The sequence below is a fragment of the Oreochromis aureus genome, linkage group 8 (genome assembly GCF_013358895.1).
Source record: "Oreochromis aureus strain Israel breed Guangdong linkage group 8, ZZ_aureus, whole genome shotgun sequence".
Lineage (NCBI taxonomy): Eukaryota > Metazoa > Chordata > Actinopteri > Cichliformes > Cichlidae > Oreochromis > Oreochromis aureus.
The window spans coordinates 9,141,627-9,160,966 of NC_052949.1; the positions used below are offsets into that span (position 1 = coordinate 9,141,627).

General features: G+C 42.0%; 1 protein-coding gene across 6 annotated transcripts; it reads left to right on the plus strand.

Moving 5' to 3' along the window:
- Positions 1 to 1,573: 1,573 nt before the first annotated feature.
- On the plus strand, positions 1,574 to 18,819 carry qki2 (QKI, KH domain containing, RNA binding 2). Of its 6 annotated transcripts, none has more exons than XM_039616453.1 (9): positions 1,574 to 2,222; positions 4,737 to 4,885; positions 6,030 to 6,146; positions 11,398 to 11,541; positions 12,764 to 12,851; positions 13,079 to 13,363; positions 14,606 to 14,629; positions 15,295 to 15,372; positions 17,296 to 18,819. In XM_039616453.1, the coding sequence occupies exons 1-9, from the start codon at positions 2,081 to 2,083 to the stop codon at positions 17,316 to 17,318; spliced, it is 1,050 nt and encodes a 349-aa protein (XP_039472387.1). In that variant the 5' UTR covers positions 1,574 to 2,080; the 3' UTR covers positions 17,319 to 18,819. The 6 variants fall into 6 exon arrangements, with proteins under 6 accessions (XP_039472387.1, XP_031602892.1, XP_031602893.1 ...); XM_031747032.2 differs by having other exon boundaries at positions 15,298 to 15,372; XM_031747033.2 differs by lacking the exon at positions 14,606 to 14,629.
- Positions 18,820 to 19,340: the final 521 nt, after the last annotated feature.

Consider the following 19,340-nt stretch of genomic DNA (forward strand, 5'->3'; position numbering starts at 1 on the left):
AAAACTGTAATCTGAAAAGAGAAAATCAGCGGTCAGTTTTGAATCTATTGGCCAAAATCTCCTTTCAAATAGGAAGTTTTTGCTACTTTTCTCTCTATAGGTGGCAGGACCAAGTGACCATTTCCTGACATTAAAAGCAATCAACTTATCAATCATTAATAAACGCAATCAGCAGTGTTGGAAAGGTCTTTGTTCATTTATTCAAGTACTGTACTTGTGCACAGCTGTGAGGTGCTTATATTACTGATTTATACTGATTTAACACCTGCATATGAACCACTTTTTTATTTGACAGCTACAGCCCACTTCAAGTTTTTTTTTATATATACATGTATAGAATACACAGCTCAGAGTTAAACCAGTGATTTCCAACATGTATGGCTTGCGACTTCTTATGAAAGCAATGTTTCAGACATTTAGGAGCTGTTTCCCTTTAAACGTCTCTAATTAAAGGAGCAAATGTGGGAATAAAAGTGTTGGTAAAAGCTTAGATTTTTGCAGTCCATTAATCATCTCATGTCCCCTTAAGCATATCTTAGAGGCTGGGATGCAGATACCCTGCTGTATAGGATGAATACTGCTGTTTTCAGTTGCTTCAGTCACTATTAACAATACAGTAATGTCACATCTAATCATTTATCAGTCACAAAGGTCATTTTTCAGAATACCCATCTCTGAAGTTTTGATTTTAAGTATTACATTAAATCATGCACAACTTTTACTAGTAGTTTTTACTGGCTATTATTTGGCAGTTTTACTTCATTCACCAGTAGCTGAATACTTGCAAGCAATTTTAATATGGGACTAAAACAGAAGATTAAAACTAATTATAAAACATTTTATTTATTTTTATTTTTGTCATTAGTTATTGTGATTGATTATTATTGTGTACCATCAAAAATATAATATTTTCCATAAATGTCTTTTACTGAAAATGTTTGTCAGCATAACCAGTTTGAGGAGGTGTTGGTGCCTGTGTTTAGTGAGACTGGGAGGTATACTGGGAGAGTATACCCCCCAGTCTGTGTTTGTACTGGTGTACCGTTCAGTTCTGAACGTCACATCTGCTACCCCTAACAAAATATAAGCCATGCTACCCATTACATAACGAAGGAAAAGGAAAAGTAATACTGAAAACTCGTGAAAACTAAACCAAAATCGAACATATTTATAAGAAAAACTAAACTGTAATGAACAGATCTACTGAAATCAAAAGAAAACGAATCCGGTAAGGTAAGAAAAAAGTACAATTGTCCTCTCTGTAGGACTTTAAGTTTAAAAAAACTAAAATAAAGTGCATGAATCTCAAAAAATTCAGATCCTGGGGGTGCAAACCCTTCATGGTTAGAGTGATGGACAGTAACTGTTGTAGAACAGGTGTGCATACCTATGCTGAGCTGTTTTATTGTCATTCAGTGTGTGTGTGTGTGTGTGTGTGTGTGTGCGTGCATGTGTGTGCGTGGGTCAGTGAGAAAGAGGGGTGCTGCTTCTTAGGCTGCTGCTGCTGCCGAGGGGACGGGCACGAGCCTCCTCCTCCTCCTCCGCCCATCCACAGATATCGGCTTCGCGCAGCACGCTCCCGATAGCCCACTCGTCTCGCTGCCGTACTGTAATCATATGATAGTGAGCCGATCCCCGCTGCAGAATACCCACACACCGGGCGGACACAAGCGGAGGAGCCGCGGCGGATCAGACTAGTTGATGGTAAACTTGTAGCCGCCGGAGAAGTGTGCGGAGTCGGGCAAAGTGTCAAACAGAGCTGAACTCTCTCCCCGTACAGGAACTTTTTCAAACTCTGGAGAGTCGGGCAGAGGGGGGAACCGTGTGGAAGAAGACAGGGCTCGCATACGAGACATTAACCGAGGGACAGTCGATTTAACCGGAGTTGAGAGTTGAATTTTCTCAGTAGGTGGAGAAGCGGTCAGCGGGTCGCGCTCGGCGGTGTCCTCTGGGATCCTCGCATCGCTTTTCGGGGCGTGTTTCTCCCCCCCAAAAAAATAATAAATAAGAAAAAAAGAAAATAAACCCTTCATCAAGTTTTCCCTGCTCGCTAGGTCACTTTATTGCTTAATCAAAAGCCATGGTTGGGGAGACAGAGGTGAAGGAGAGACCCAAGTCCAACCCGGACTATCTAATGCAGCTGATGAACGACCGGAAGGTGATGAGTTCCCTGCCCAACTTCAGCGGCATCTTCACGCATCTGGAGCGGCTGCTGGATGAAGGTAACCCCCGCTTGTGTTTGAAGCTTTGAACTTTGTAGCCACTTGTCAATGTCACACTACAGGGGGAGATGAGGCCATCTTCTCTCTCTCTCTCTCGTCCAGTTCAGTGGTCAGTGTTCATAAAAAGTGGCCGTTATCGACTGACTTTATTGAATTAGTCATTAACTGAAGGAATTCCTCAGTGGCTCCTCAGAAACGTAACAGCAGTGTTACCCACATCACACAGTGGTAAATTATCCTGCTCACAGTCGATTTAGACTGTTTGGATATCAAAACATTCGCCGAGCTGTGAGTGTAAACCTAGATTCTTGGCTTCAAATTGTGGATGTAGGGGATGTGTTTGTTGCATGAAGTCACATTTTAATTTATTGAGAGAAGCAAAGCGCTCTCTCTCCCTCTCTCTCTCTCTCTCTCTCACACACACACACACACACACACACATTCACAGAGGGGCAGTTGGTGATGGGAACAAACAGACAGTTGTTAGTCTTTCCCAGTGACCTAATGCGCAGGCTTGTGTGAATGCTTGAGCCCATCCCTGAGCAGGAACGAGACTCTGTCACTGTGCAAAATATTTGATATCTGTATCTGGCTGCTTACACACCCTGAAGTCATGCTTTCTGCCCAGATGATCAATGCACCTGATTAGTTGTACTTGTTGATATGCAAGATAAAAGAAGGGCATCGGAAAGAGACACAGCTCTTTATTCTCTCAAATGTCTCTAGTTGCTACCAGCTACCGAGGCCTGTTGTTGCTGCTGTTGCTGCACATCAGGATCACAGAGGTCCCGACTTTGCGCTCTGTGACAAGTCTCATGACGCAGCAAGGTTGTTCTCATACCAGACGACCTCTACAGCTCGGCAAAGAGGTCGAGTTAACATCTCTGGTTGTGTTCATGTTAAGGACTGACAGCTGAACGTATTCATCCCTCAGTGGCGATAATGTGACACCCATGGTTAGCATGAAAGACATTGTGCCATTCCCATTTTTGAGGCTGCCAGTGTCTTCTGCTTGAGTTATGTGGGCAAGCTGCTCAGACGTAAGGCCTCTATATCAGAAAAAAAAAGTTTATGCAAGGCATTGTCAGGCTACATGATTCCTCCAAGGCTGCACTCTTGCCCAGTCTATATATAAAGTCCTATGGCAGGCTGAAGTGTTAAGATAAAGCCTGCTGCAGCTCTCTGCTTTGTCTTTTTCTCCTTGGACTTTCTTGTTCTTCTTTCACTTCTCATTTTCCTTGAGCTACTTTTAACTCAAGTGTGACAAAAGCCGTGTTTGTCTGCACAGATTTGTTTGTGTGCTTGCTTTAATAGTCACCTCTGGTGTGCAATAGGTTAGAATTGGTCATTAGGGGATCATCGGTGTCACTGCGGCAGTGGCTGTAATTATAGCGTCCTACTGTAGTTATTACGGTCAGACTTATCACTCTCAGAGCAGGGAGACGTGCCTGTCAGCGTGCTTAGGTCAGATGATATTTGCGCCTCAAGGCAGTTATTCTGCCGTGTGTGTGTGTGTAAGTGTGTTCGTCAGTGTGTGAGTTCAAACCAGGGGTCTGTGTGTATGTGTCACATATGTGTTTGTCTGCTCCAGTACCAGTTATTATTGTGCTAGTGTGTCATTACAAAGGCATCAGAGGCTAGCATTGGTCATTGAGACAGCCCTAAACAAACACACAGGCAGACAAACATAGTCTGATTTATAATGGTGCTTCTGTAGCAAGCCTGAGCCACAGATTTGACCTTTTAAGAAATGAATTTTTACACTAAAGTCAGCTGTTCTGGTTTTTCAGTGACTGCGTATGCTAATATATGTTTTATAGTCTCTTCTGATGTTTCGTCGAGCTGAAACGTTTCAGAAAATCATTCGGGATCTATTTTTAAAGTTAATTTTAAAGCCAAATTCATTGATTGTAACGTATCCAAGTGTTTCTCTGGGCTGATATTTGGACAAAACAAGATATTCGTACACAAAAAATGCTAATAAGTGAAAAAAGCAATTACAGATTAAAATACTTGCTAATACTAGTATTAATACTAATACTTACTCATATTGCTTTATAAGAACTTTGATACCTTTTCCATATTTTCTGTTGAACGACCGCCCTGCACAGGAGCCTCATTGGCTGGAAGGTCACTGAGGCCCCCAGTAACTTCTGTTTTTCACTCGCATTATTTACACAGCGATCTGATCTATAGGTGTGTGTGTGTGTGTGTCGGTGTGTGTGTGTCACACAGAAAGAAATAGACAGGAGGCTGTCAGAAATGGAGGACACCTTATTGCAAAGCATTCAGATTTTACATTGTGGTGCAGAATGCTTGTGACCGTCTCCCTGCCTGTTTGTCTCTCAGAGCTTCCTTTAATTCTGGCGACGGTGAGTCATCGTCCCAAGAAACAGACAGAAGAGAAGAAAGAAATGTGAAACTTGTTGTCCCCCTCCTCCATGGACGGACTTTCATAGTTGTCTTCAGTTCACTTTACACAACTTAACTCCTCCTTTCTCCCCCCCCTCTAAGAAATTGGCAGGGTACGCAAAGACATGTACAACGACACGCTGAACGGCGGCATGTTCAACGGGCGGGACATGGAGGAGCTTCCCGAAGCTGTTGGTCCCGTGGCTCAGCTGCAGGAGAAGCTCTACGTGCCTGTCAAAGAGTACCCAGACGTGAGTGGGCAAATCAGTGACCTTTGACCTTTCTGTTTACTTTTCACTGTTATCTCTTCTTAGTTGCAGAAAGGCTGCCAGAAAATCAGTGTGGCTCATGATCACAGGGACATTTTGATTTAGATTTCATCTAAAAGCTGATTTCATTCTGAGATCATCTTTGTCTACACCCACTGATGTAATCTGAACTTAAAATAGATCAATAACGAACCATAGCCAGTGGTTCCAATGGCATAAAAATGAATAATTTGCAGGAATATCTCGGTTTATTTACTCCGAAAGCCAATATTGTGATGTAAATCCCCCCACTGTGACACTGTTTTCACCTTTAGGTTTACACCATAAATATTTACAGGAGCTCAAAACAGTGGATTAAGATTTTCCACCAAATATAAAGACAAGTGCACTGCAGCGAAGCGACTTTACCATCCAGCACATCCATGCTCATGCCAAGTACAGCTAAGCACTTCAATATGAGTTATGCTGATCCAGATTGAACGGCTCACATGATTTTCTCCACGCATCAGCTCGCCAATCACCAAATACAATGACAGGCTGTCCTCGCTCACATGACAAGAGACTAACAGGACACATGCAGGACTACATTGGAAAATGGTTGAGATCAGGGTTAAATTTAGAGAGGAGTGTGCACACAAACCTGGATTTGTGTGAGTGTAGGTGAAAGTCGAGGGTGACCTTAGAGGTCGAAATATGTTGCAGCCATTACTCAAGTTAACTTCTGGTTAAACTGGAGGGAAGAAAAGGAGGAAGAAGCTGGACAGTTGTTATCAGACAAGCGGATAAAGACAGAGCAATAGGGAATAGTGGCAGAAAAAAAAGACACGCACTCACAAACACACACAGGGGGGCAGCTGTCCAGTTAATCACTCAGTCTTAGTGACAGATAAGGTTAAGAGAACGTCGCTATCCTGTCATGCCACGAGCACCAGCCAGCACCCATATAATGAGCTATTTTTGTCTCTCTTAGTAACACAAACACATCGCAGATGCACAAGCCTCAAAGGCACACTCGCTCATACAAATACTGGCACATAGTAAAAACACAGTTTTGGCTTGCAGTGCGCAGCAAATCATTTCTTCCTTCAGGTCTGTTTATATCTGTGTGTTTTGCTCTTTTGCGCAGTTCAACTTTGTCGGGAGGATCTTGGGCCCACGTGGACTGACGGCCAAGCAACTGGAGGCCGAAACCGGCTGCAAGATTATGGTGCGAGGAAAGGGCTCCATGAGAGACAAGAAGAAGGTAAACGCACCAAGTAACGCTGAAGATACATGTGTTTTATATTCACATCTAGGACTGTTTTCATACATCTTCACGTTATCTTTTTTAAAAGTGAGTCTGCTGTACTTTTCTCTATTTTCAGTCATCTCTTTGCAGGCCACAGGTTCAATGATGGGGTTAATTTTAATAGGTTATTCCGTTGCACCAAAAATGTAACTGCTTGATTGGTTTCTCTTCTTTGATCTGTGTAATTCTAACTCTGGTTGCGACCTTTGAAGCTCCAACCACCTGCTGATCAAACCTTCTGTTTCTGAGGGGCAGCCAATGAGAAGAAGGCTAGCTAAAGGGAGCATAGCCTTAAAGGGAGAAGAGTTAAATGAGCTTTTTCATGCAGAAGATGACCTGAAGGGCTACATAAATGGCTAGTATAAGAAGGATTATTTTGCATGGTGAATCAGGCAAAGCTACTCTACTAGAATGTGACAGCATGGAGGTGGGAGTGAGCAAATATATTTTGGGAAATATGAATTTTAAAGACTAGAGATGAAGGGAACTGGTTTAGAATTCTTTGTATGAAGTCCACCTCCAATCTTTCCACCTCAGATCCATTGTTAACTGCGTTCTTTTACATATTAAAGAAAATGATATAACATTTTAACAAGTGGGGCCCAGGTAGGTGGATTTTGTTGCCTCGGGGCATTGCAAAGCTGGCTGTTTTCCTCTCTTTTCAGTCTGCAGCCAATCTAAGCTGTTAGCTGTGGCAGTGATAGTATTCTCTTCATGTAACTCTGGAAGAAATCAAATCAAAGTGTAATAGTGTTTCATGGCAGGTTTACATTCCTTTTAGCTTGAACGTCGACTTGGAGAAACTCTGGCTGAGGCAAGACATTACTGTCAAAGCTTCATTTTTGGTGTGTTTCCTATAGATCTTAGTTTTAGATGCGTTACAGCTCAACAATGAGATGACTCTGAAAAGCCTTTATGCTCCTCCAGAGATTTAAAAACTGCTAAGACTTGCTTTGTAACTTGTTAACAGTACCTGTGATTTGGAGAAACAATGTTTTAACCCGCCAGACACTTAAATTTGTAGAAATCTATATGATATATAAGCTGAGCGAATCATCAAGGATCTATAAAATTCTAAATGAAAAATGTTTATATTAGTAAGTGTAATTAAAAAAAAAAAAGATGTTATTTTGTTGTTCAGACGACCTTTGTGTCTAACCTTTAACTAGTAGCTTAATGTTATCCATGTTCAGCAACATGCACGATTAGCTTCTATGTTCAGGACATCGGGGACGTGTGATAGATATAGAGAGCGAGGCTGAAGTGGACGAAGAGAGATGGGTTTTTCCAGGCCCAAAATGGGACGTCTGAGGTCGGTGGGGGGGCGGGGACAACAATATACGCACATGTGGTTCATGCACAGGAGAAACAATGAGTCTTTTTTCCTTCACTTCATATTTTATTTGCATGTAAAACTCCAAATTAAAAATACCCAAATTTCCCCTATGCAGGAAAAACCCTGACCGAGAGCAATTAGATGTAACAGTTTTGCAAATCCCGGGGCCTTACTGGGTGAAATGATTAAACTGACGCATAGTTATGCATGACTTTTTGACCACTCTGCCACAGCTAACCAGAAACACAATTTAATGTTTCTCCGAGACCATGATAATTTTCATCCTAACGAGCCGACGTGCACGCAGAAGCAGACCATGCATCCCATGATGGGTCAAAGAGCTGAAAGACAGAAAGAAGGGCGGATAGATAAATAAAATGTAGGTTATATATAATTTTCTAGCTAATTGGAAAAGGCAGTGAGTTGAGATGAGTTGGCTCAGAAACAGAGAGACAGATTAAGTGGGAGCAAAAAGGTCATTTTTGTGTCTGAGTATAACCGCGCCCACTTCAAACTCTATCTATCTATCTATCTATCTATCTATCTATCTATCTATCTATCTATCTATCTATCTATCTATCTATCTATCTGTCTATCTGTCTGTCTGTTTGTCTATTCCTTCTCTCAAACTGAGTTTTGCTGCTCCGTTTTTCGTTCCTGTCCTGGTGTTCGGTCCATCTGTCCTCCCTTCCTCTCCCCTGGTGTCTGCTGTTGGACGGAGTCGGCTCAAGCTTTCCAAACGGCAGGTGGAGCAAGTCCAGCATTCCACCCCCCTCCCCTCTCACTCTCTCTCTCTCCAGAACATTCCCTACCCTGCACGCCCCTCAGTCAGAGACTCACACATACAGAAACACACAGAGACAGAGAGGGAAGGAAAACAGAGACACAGTGGGAGGCAACTGGGGGAGAAGGGAGAAAGATGTTGACTTTTAGTGCTCTTCAAAAATGATACATCTCACTTGACAAAACAGTCACAGAGGACACAATCTGCCGGACTGCCACACTGAGATAGCGGCACTCGGAATTTCTGTTTTAACTGTGGCTGCACCTCGCAGTTATTTTCACTGGGAAAATAGTCTATTTATAATTTGTAATATCTGGCAGTCAATTCTGAAAAACAAAATTACGATTCTGCAGTCGCGTTAGAAGTTGTGTGAAGCTTCACTCAGAGGATTAGCTCTGAAGGACAAGCTTGCTCATTCTTTCCTCGGAGTTAGATGATGAGATTGCTATCACTTTCATTTCTGTATAACAAATTTGAAACTGTAGAGGATTCACTTATCCTGGCATGAAGACTGAAAGGAAAGTAGCAAGCCTGGCAACTAAACTGTGCATAGTCAAGAAATGTTTCCTCACATAAGCCACGAATTTGCCATTTTCTCAAACTTTTGTTGTTTGGTTTGTTACTTGGCGGATTTTGTTATTCTAGGCTCGACCCAGATCGTTTGTTTCCCTCCCCTTGCACTACACTGTGAGTGTCGTGTCTGCTTGTTTATTCAAGTTGCTGCAAACAATGTGCAGCTCCTCTATGCACCGCTGTGCTTGAAGCTAAGGCTAACATCAACAACAACAATGGCAAACCAAAGCATTTGAAAAAGGGACATTTGTACTGACAGAGTTGCTGGAGGAAAAGTTGTAGGCAAAGCTGTAGCGGTTGACGCTGGGGGCGGACGTGAATTTCCACAGCAGTCCCATTCACATGTTGTTTTATTTAGTTTAAAACCAAGAATGTTCCTGTCAGACATGAGTGGAAAAGATCTCTGGTGAACCATGAATGCCTAAGAAAAATCTGAAACCTTTGCTCAGATATTTTAGTCTAGACCAAGGGTGTCAAACATGCAGCCCGGGGGCCAGAAGCAGTCCATCAAAGGATCTAATTTGGTCCAATAGGTGGATTTGCAAAGTCTGAAATATAGTTGGAAGTTCAGCAAAAAGACTTACTACACAGGAGAAGGAACCTGCTGTGTGAAAGTAAAAAATATGTGTACAAGTTGTGTAAATCTTAAAAAGTAAACTAGTATTGTTGCAAGTGAAGAGTTTGTGGCTCTCCACTGTAATCTCTTAATTTCTAATCCACACAGAGTGAGTATAGACTTACATGTGGAGTTGAACTGAAATCGCACCTTGTCTTATGACATCTCATGCTGCTCATCATCCATTTTCTAAATGGATCACTTATTAAATGTGAAAATTATTTACCAAGATCTATGTCTTGCTTTGTCTGACAGATTTTTAAAAGAATGGGGTCAGCGTTCAGGTTTTAGGAGGAAATCTCCAGAATGTACTTATTTACATCCCTAAAGAAAGAGAACACTTTGGAGTGTCAGAGTTCAATAAAGTTGTAATGTAATGCTTTTACTGGTATGGCTCACGTGAGCTCAGATTGGGCTGTCTGTATCCCATGATCTAAAACGAATTTGTTATCCCTGGTTTACATCAAATTTGCGGACTGACCGTCCGAATCACCCAACAGATTTTGCCAACCCAGGTGTCCATGTGAGACTGACGATAACAAGCTTTCTTCAGATTGCTTGAATTATATGATAGAAAATTGCAATTCACAGTTTTCAGTTACATGACTGGTGCCTGTTCCAACATACTGGAGACACTCCATTAAACTCCAACACAAGCCTGTTGGTTTTTCCATCTGTTGTAAGCCATAAATATTTAGATGATCTCCCAAAAAAATAAAAGATGTGTAAACAAACTGCAAGATTTGGGTACCTGCAAACCATATAATGCATTTCTTCACTAAAAGCTGTGACGTCAGTACCAGAGCTCAGCATTTGCTGTGTTTTACATATGTGGGTTATACCCTCTCTTGGAAGAACAGCAGTTTTATGTACAGTTTTTTCAGTCTGAGCCAAAATTTATGACATTTGGGAGATGAGACAGGAAAAGGACTTGTTCCTTGTCAAAGCAATAGTAAGGACTAGTTAAGGGAACCATGCTATCTAACATGGATTCCTTGGTTGTTGTTAGATTGAGAGTCATTGTTCTGGGGCATTAAAAACAAGGCAGTGATATTTTGAAAAGGTTACATGACGTTTTTTAATGAAAACCTATGTCTGATGTCAGTTTTAATGACCCACCATTGACAGAGTTGCTGTGAACATGGCCGAATCACTGGCTTTGCATAGCTGTACTCTGCTCTTCCTTATCAGTTGCGAACAAACTGAGTAGCTCATTAGTGCATCCGAATAACCGGCTATCAGGCATTTAGGCAAAACAAAGCTGGTAAAAAAATAACTCAGGCAGTGTAAGAAAGCTTTGTGTTGCCCTCCAGGTGGGCCCTTGTATAATGATGTGATGTCACATGAAAACTATGAATTATCTGAAACACACAAAAGCAGATAATGGAGCTATTTGGAACATAGATGCGTCCAAAACATGTGTGTAACCAGGTTTACCAGGAAACCGACAAATGCTATCAGCAGCAGTGTCAGTCGTTGGTGTCTTACTTGATAACAACTTTATAAGTGTTGATTTAATAGTCATTTCACTATCAGTTTTAATGAAGTGACAAAGCAGGGAGAAGGGAAGAAAGGAGGTGTTAAAGAGAAAAGAGATTTAGGGAGATGTTACAAAAAAACTCGAGAGTGCAAAACCTTCAGTTCAGTTCAATGCAACACCAATCTTGTATAACCACTGAAGAACAGCACGTTGTTCCACGAGTTTGATACGCCTCCCGAGTTGCATTAGACAACCTTGAGCCTTGTGTGTAGTTTGAGGGCGAACCAGAACCTGAGCCAAAGAAGAAAGAAAAGTGAAAATCCTGTTCCCTCTCTGTAGCAAAAGGACCGAGGTTGTGTGCGGTGCATTCAAAAAAGAGCTTTTTTTTTTTTTTCTTAAACTGTTTGTGTGTTTCAGGAGGAGATGAACCGAGGGAAGCCCAACTGGGAGCACCTCAGCGAGGACCTTCACGTCCTGATCACAGTGGAGGACACACACAACCGCGCCAAGATCAAACTCCAGCGGGCCATCAACGAGGTCAAGAAACTTCTCGTGCCCGCTGTGAGTATCAGTATAGCGTTTTACGTACAGAACCGAGGGAAAAACTGTGTGTGACTGGATGAGAGTTCGCTGTGTTGGTATGCATGGAAGGGGGAAGGGGGATTGTCAGCCCAAAAGTGTGTGTGTGTATATGTGTGTGTTTGTGCGTTTTTTTGTGTTTTGTGTGTGTGTCTCTGTGTGTATGAGAGAGTATGTGTAAAGGGTTAGGGTAATTAGGGAACACGCATAAAGGGGTTTCCATGGTAACCCCGGGTTGTTTGAAAGGCTGAGGGAATGAATGGAGAGTCTGTTCACTCGTTCTCCCCACTCCATCACTCCTTTCACTCGTTCACAACTCACTTCATTCCCAACTACTGGCTACAGTATTCCTTTTTCTCCATGTTTTTTCTTTTTTTTTTTTTGTCCACACAAGAGAACATTTTGATTGCACTCCTCAACATTTCTCACATTCCCCTGCCCACCTACTGCCCCCCTACAGACTCACATAAACGTACACAGTGATCACGCTGGAACATTGCGCACACACGGGCATATAGACACAGGGACACACACACCCATATACTCTAAATTATCCCGTGTTTGACACATAACCACAAAGGCACATATTTCGAAATCACAAAGCCCCTTCCTTTTTCATCTCTGAATTATTTGCAACAATAGAAACAGATTGAAAAGCCCAGCGGGAGAGGGGGGGGTCCATTGCAGCAATCAGCCGTCACTTCCCGTTCAGTCACAGCACGGTACACGCCAGCCCTCGGCTTTAAAGATGTGAGGAGTGTCTGAAGGCAGTCAGGAGCTAAAACACCTGTTAATCTATGGTTGTGCATGTGTGTGTGTGTCTGTGTGCAGGATAACGTCAATGATATGTGTTAGTTTAACCCAGCTGACCTTCCTCTCGAAATGTAAATCAGTCAAGCTTTTCACCACGCTGTAACTAGAGCTAAGAAGCTAGCGTCGCTGACACTGAATACGTCTTGTGTGGTGGGGCGGCTATGTTCAAGGTCTGCTCGGCTTCGTCACAGGCAGTGTTTAAGATCCCCGACGTTTTTCCCTTTAGAAAACATTTAAATTCATTTTGCTAATTAGTTTCAGCATACTGTAAGATTTGCTGACTTCTTGAAGGGAATCTGACAAAAGTTCATTCAATTGCTTGTGAATTGGTCAGTGACAGTCATGGCTAAGGAAGCTGATTGTGCTGCTCTGCTTGCATGTGCTGGTGTAGGCTGAGGGGGAGGACAACCTGAAGAAAATGCAGCTGATGGAGCTGGCCATTCTCAATGGGACCTACAGAGACGCCAATGTCAAGACGCGTAAGGATGACATCATAGATACATGTGGAGGAGGGTTGGTGGGTGACAAAGGAAGGGTCTCGGTACAGGAGTCCACTGTATATATGAACAATGCCTCTGTTTCTCCTTTTAAATAGACTGTTTGTTCTCCCTTCTTCTTCCCTGTCTATTGTATGTGCACTTTGTGTGCACTCGCATGTGGGTGTGTGCTCAGACTTTTCATTATTGTATGTTTGTGTGCTTTACAGCCACCGCTGCCTTTCCTCTAGCGACCCCTCAGGCGCCTCGGATCATCACAGGCCCGACGCCCGTCCTGCCTCCCACCCTGCGCAACCCTGCCCCTGTCACCACACCTACACTCATGCCTCTGATCCGTCAGATCCAGAGCTCCACTCTCGTGCCGGGAGCCAATCCACATCCAGCGCTGGTGCAGCAAGGGCCCGAATCTGGAATCATCTACACGCCCTACGAGTATCCCTACACACTCACGCCCTCCATATTGGAATACCCGATTGACTCAACTGGAGTATTAGGTATATAAAAATGGAAAGTCCTGCACTGTCATGCATAGTCAATGGATGTATTATGAGAACTGGATACTGGACTCCAATAAAAGTTTCTTACCAAACATTAGAAAAGAAAATCCTTCCGTAAGGGTTTCTTTTCCTTGCCCTTCCCGTTTACCCCCAAAATTTCACACTGAAATACTGAACAGGGCCACAGCAAAGTTCTGCACTAGCATCCGGCAACACCAAACCTACATCTATAGGTTTGTGGTTAGCAGAGTCATATAAAAGTGCACATTATTATTTTACTACATTTAATTTAAAGATAAGATTATCACAGAGTAGCTCACCGTGCAGTGCTGTCAGAGGTGCTGCTTGGGGCTCCCGGCCCCAGGGCTGACGAACTTTAAACTACAGCAATGGAAATGTGCAACCTTTGTGATGACAGTAGGAGAGACCTGACCTCCCTAACTGACCTCCCCTTCTACTGTGGCACCCATGAATCTGTTTAAACAACCCTACTAACGACTCAATGAAAGTGAAGAAGTATCCCTCGGGATATAATGCTAATTGCTAGTCTAGCTTTAACGCTAGTGAACGGACACTTAAATAACATAACTTCCTCAAGCATCAAATAATTTGTTTTGTTTACTTTAATGTTTGCCATTTGTTATCGTAGCTAGCAGAGCAGCCTGGTGTGTCCAGATCTGCTGGCCATGACGTGACAGTTGAATGTGAGTTGGGAAGTCTGTTTACAATTTACTTGTTAATGTAGCCTGCAGGCTAGACGAACCTAGAAGCTAACAGTTACAGTAAAACGTCATAATCAGTCAGCTTGGTGCTGTTACAAAAATAAAGATTAGATTAATGTGTTACCTGTTTGTTTTACAGGACTGCTGTTAGTGTTGTATCAGATTATTTAGTTGGAGGGGCCCTGTTGTGAAATTTTGTCCAAGGGCTAAAAAGATTCTATAATCACCACTGGACACTATTACCACACAGTAACAATACAGCAATTGTACCAATCTTGATGCATTTCAAGATAGTTAACTACGATAAATCATACCATAACTGTGTTTCTAAACACTTCTAAAAGATAAAAAGCAGGAATAAATTATTTATTCACTGCATTTTAGCGACAAAGTTTTCAGTTTAACTTAATTAAAGGGTCCAGTTTGCCACAGGGACAAATTGGCTACCATATCCAGCTCTTGTAATACATCCACAGTATATATAGATGCATGCAGAAGCTCATTGCTGGGCTAACAGTCCCTTCTCCCTGTGTTTTTGCAGGTATGGCTTTCCCAACCAAAGGCTAAGCGATAGCAACCCTTCCTAGCACACACATGGACTGGCTTGCAGAGACCCCCCCTCCCCTTTCCTCCTCCTCCCCCTCCCATCCTCCTACACACTTATCCCACAGAGCAAACATGCAAAGTTTGCTTATACTTTAGGATGACAGATTCCTCAACAGTCATTATGTAGTCAAGTGTCCATTCCTGTTAATTTCCTCTTTGTATTAGCACACTAGTGTTGTGGTGTGACAGCTATTTAACTTTTTTTAATAGTTCAGCTTCCGCTTGTAATTTTTTAACCTATTTTAGTGAACCCATAGATATTTTAGAGCTGCTGTTTGTGATTTAACCTATGTCAAAGCTTATTTTGATCACAGAGCTATATAGAGTGACTTTGCTTACAGCTGATGTTGAATCTACTAGTGAAGCTTAATGAGAAATTAGTGGTTTGGTTTAATATTTTCTTTAGAGAACAGAAGACCACAAAACAACAAAAGATTCTCTCTCTTAGAAGCGAGATGTGTTTTACTTATTTTCACCCTCAGCCTTGAACACTTTGTAAATTCCTGGTTTCACTGATGTTGGTGCCATGGGTGGACCGTCTGATGTCTTTCTGATGAGTAACCTTCTGTGTTCTGTTTTGGCGATGCCAATGGCTGTTAGCAGGTGCCATGACCACTAAGGTACGACGCCACGACAAGAGAATCCATCCTTACCAAAGGGTAGTGACCACAGACAGAGGTTAGTTAGCTCACCAGCCACTTTATGTGTATGTGTATCTGTATGTGTGAGTGTTAGCGTGTGTGCATGCAGACCAATGGACCAATTTCAGTTTACATGTGTCTGTAATACGGCATGCCTAAATAAGAAGTAACTGTATCAGGCGAAAAGGTCACAATGTGAAACAGTATTTGTTGCAGTGAAAGTGAAATAAGTGAGCGGATTGGGAGGAACCATGTTAGGGGTGACAGCTGCAGCGGTTATCTGTGCTCGCCTGTTAACTTAAACTGGATGGCTCTCAGGCCGGGAACCTCTCAATTAGAATGGATCGTTCCATTCATGTGACTCGGTCCTTGTGACTCTGGATTCGGAGTCCTCTCTCAGAAACTTTTACTTTTTTTTTGTTGTTGTTGTTTATCTCTTCAGTACTACTTTTGACCCTGCAAATACTGTGGGAAACATATTTATACCCAAATTCATTCCACTAGATTCCACAGATATTTTTTTATTACTGATGAAATCCTGTGTTACGCCCACTTACTACATGACACTTAAACGGATTGTCTTTCTTCTAAAGATCTTTCAATTCATGGCGATCTTTAGTTTTTACTACTAAAACACAGCGTGTGATAACTACTGAAGTCTGTGTTACAAGCTCTTTTGTACGAAATACTGTTGTTTGTGGTCTTATCGGTCGCCCACTGGACTTTATCATTGGGGCTGTTTACATCTTTCATTTATTTCCTAGCCAGAGTGGTGCTGTTACCATGTATTTAGCTGCAAAATAAATTTGTATATAGGGATTTTAAGTAAGGATTTAAGTGCTTATATAAAGCTTATGGAACAAGATCGCTTGGAAATACTTGTAGTTTGTTTTTGGTTTTTTTTAGTTTGTAAATTTTTATTTTTGTTTTTATGGTATGCTTTTTATAGATGAAGTGTCTCCATGTAAAACTTTATTCAAAGTGTGTAGCTACTACTGTTTTAGTCACCGCGAAGGTGGCAATGAAGGCAGTGTTTTGCTCTGTGTATTTAAGATGAGGTGACCTTCTCGATTCACGGGCCTCGTGACTGTTTTATGCAATAGAAATGGACTTAGCTAGCTACAATATATGTGTGTGTGAGCGGTGGTGCTCTTGTTGTACACAATGGACAAAAAAACACTAAAAGGCAATAAAGATGACTATTGAAAAAAACAACATCTCTAAAGAAAACCAAAGCCTCTAAATTCTTCCAGTTAGACTTGTCTATTGTGAAACTGTTTCTTAAGTCCCTCTAAAATCACCATCTCTTAACCTCTCATCGCTGTCTCTTACGGTGCCTCTTTGCTTACTGTAGTTTTTAGGTGCTCTTCTAATACTTCATAGCAAATGGATCAAACCATAATCAATAATCAGTTAATCACCAAGATCTTATGCCTGCTGCTAAACATGAGCTCCACTTGTAAGTAAATGAAAGTTTTTCTGAGGCCTGAGCACTTTTTTCCTTGGACATAAAGGTCACTCTCTCACCCACATGAAACCATGCCGTCTCCCTCTCTGTCCATGGTTTCACTGTCTGTCTGTGCTAGACGTAGCCCAGCTAGCATGAGTAGTATCACTATAGCAGCAGTCTCATGACAGGAGGGGCGCCTCCTAAACCTCAGCCCTGCTAACGCATTCATGAGCACATGTGAGCATTGCTAACCAGCCATTCCTTATGTCAACACCCAGAGGTTGATGTAAGTTTGTGCGAATGGTTATGCGGAGCTCATGAAGGTGTTGTGCAGTTCTTGTGTAATGCGCCTCCTGCTGTGTGACTGCAGTAGATCTGCCTTGTTGTCATCCCGACGCCACTAGCTGACACTAATCTCTCTTCTATCTTTTTTTCTTTTTATGTCCCCCCTTTTATGTGCCCTTTTTGTTTCCTTTCCACGTCTGTCCGTCTCTGTCCGTCTAACTCTAGCTGCCACGGCAACTAACCCATGACCCCTTGACCTTCTGACCTTTCCGTCCACTGATGACCCACCCATCTCTGCCCGCTGGCGCGCTCATTGGCCCGCGGCCCCGCCACTCCCCCAAGCTCAGCCAACCAGAGACCAGAACATTGGGAGCAACCCAGCTGCTTCTGTTTAACCAACCAACCAGACGACACCGATCATGGGAATAAACCTCAGGACCCCGCCCACCACCGAGTCCTAACCCAAACTTTACCAAACGTGCCTTCTTCCGATAGCCCAAAGCCAGTCAAAATTACAACCTAGACTTTACTGAGGATGGGCCACAAACTGGTGAAGGGCTCCTAAATAACCCCCGGCTGTGCCATACTGTCTCTCTGAGCTGCCATGCCTTCAGTCCATTTGATGCAATAATAATAACATGGTAACTAAACTGATAATGGCGGTACTTATCCAGCACAGAAACCCTCCATAAACACTAAACTGATGGAGATATGTTGATATTTTGATACATTTTTTTCCTCAGCGGGCACCACTCTTACCTTAATCGCATTATAACATTTATAATTCATTTACAAATGCTCACGTATTGTCATGCTTTCCTTTTAAAAAGGCGGTTCCAGAAATGCATTTGACAGGTCAGATACTGCACAGCGCGTACCGTCAAAAATGTCTCTTATTTCCTCTTGGTAACACATAAAATGCCAACGTGGAGCTTTTTAAAAAAAAACTTCTTTCATTATAAAGCGACAGGTGCTCGATGGGGAAAAAGAACAAACTGGAATCCAAAATGCCAAAGTATCTCTGAGTGTTTCCTAATAGGTAACGTGTCTTTATACTGAGACGACACATACAGGACGAATGCCAAGCCTGTGCAGTATGAATACACACATAAAGGGGAGGGAAGGTTGCACTCCTTTTGTCAAATTCTCGAGGACTTACACAACGATGCCTTTTTTTTCTCCACAGTACAGTATTCAGCGAGCTTGAACAACAGTGCCTTTATTTATTGAGAGCGATGGAACAATGTTACACCTAAATCTTTTACTATGGCATCATGGCTTTGTGCCCAGCTTGGTATTATATCATCTACATTTTTACGACTTTACATCCACGGCTCTTCTCAATTCAAATTACGGTGCCAAGAGAATAAATAAAAATAATAAAAGGTGGATCATTTGAATTGGAAGTGCAGCGCAGTATCGAAGCTACGTCTGAAATGTTTATGCGAGGTTCGGACGCCTCTGTAGAACAGTGTTACATTTTATGTCTGTGTTTTATTGTTTCTTTCGGGTGATTGTGTTGCTGGAGATGAAGTCGTCCTTATGTCTCTGCATGTGTTTTTTTTTTTTCCGAGGGTGTGGTACGGTTTTACAAACACAAAAACACACACACGCACACACACACAAGCCAAGTGATGCCTTGATATAAGAGAAAACATGCATTCGTAACATCTGTAACAAGTTTATAATGTATTTTTATATCCTATTTTGTACGTGAAAATAACATTAAATGACCTTTTCAGATGAGAACATTATGCCTTATTATGGAGAATAATTTGATAACTATCACTATCCTTCATGTGTCATAAGTAATCATGTCACAATGTCCTGATAAACTGGAGTCTCTGATGTTCTCTGTATTAACTTGAGCCTCCTTTGCTTGCCTTCTGTGCCTTTTTGTATACTATGAGTGTGACAATTAACAGTGTAGTACAACATTAATCTACTCTTCAGTGCCAAGTGTAGGTTACTAACTGTTACCACTTCTGTGATTATTAACCTCTTTAATGGTATCTGTCTCTGCCTTTTAAAAAAAAAATACATGTGTGTCTAAAAAGAATTAAAATGAAAAAAGGAAGATACGTGTTGAACGATGATCTTTTAACTTTTAAAGTATTCTGAGCAGGAATAACTCTTTGTAAATGATTAAACTCATAGTTGTAAAACTAACAAACTTTGTTGCTTTTTCTCTGTAGCACTTAATTATGCAAATCGGCTTCCTTTCCGCATACTAATCACCAAACACTCCTCAGATTCACAAGGGGTGGGGA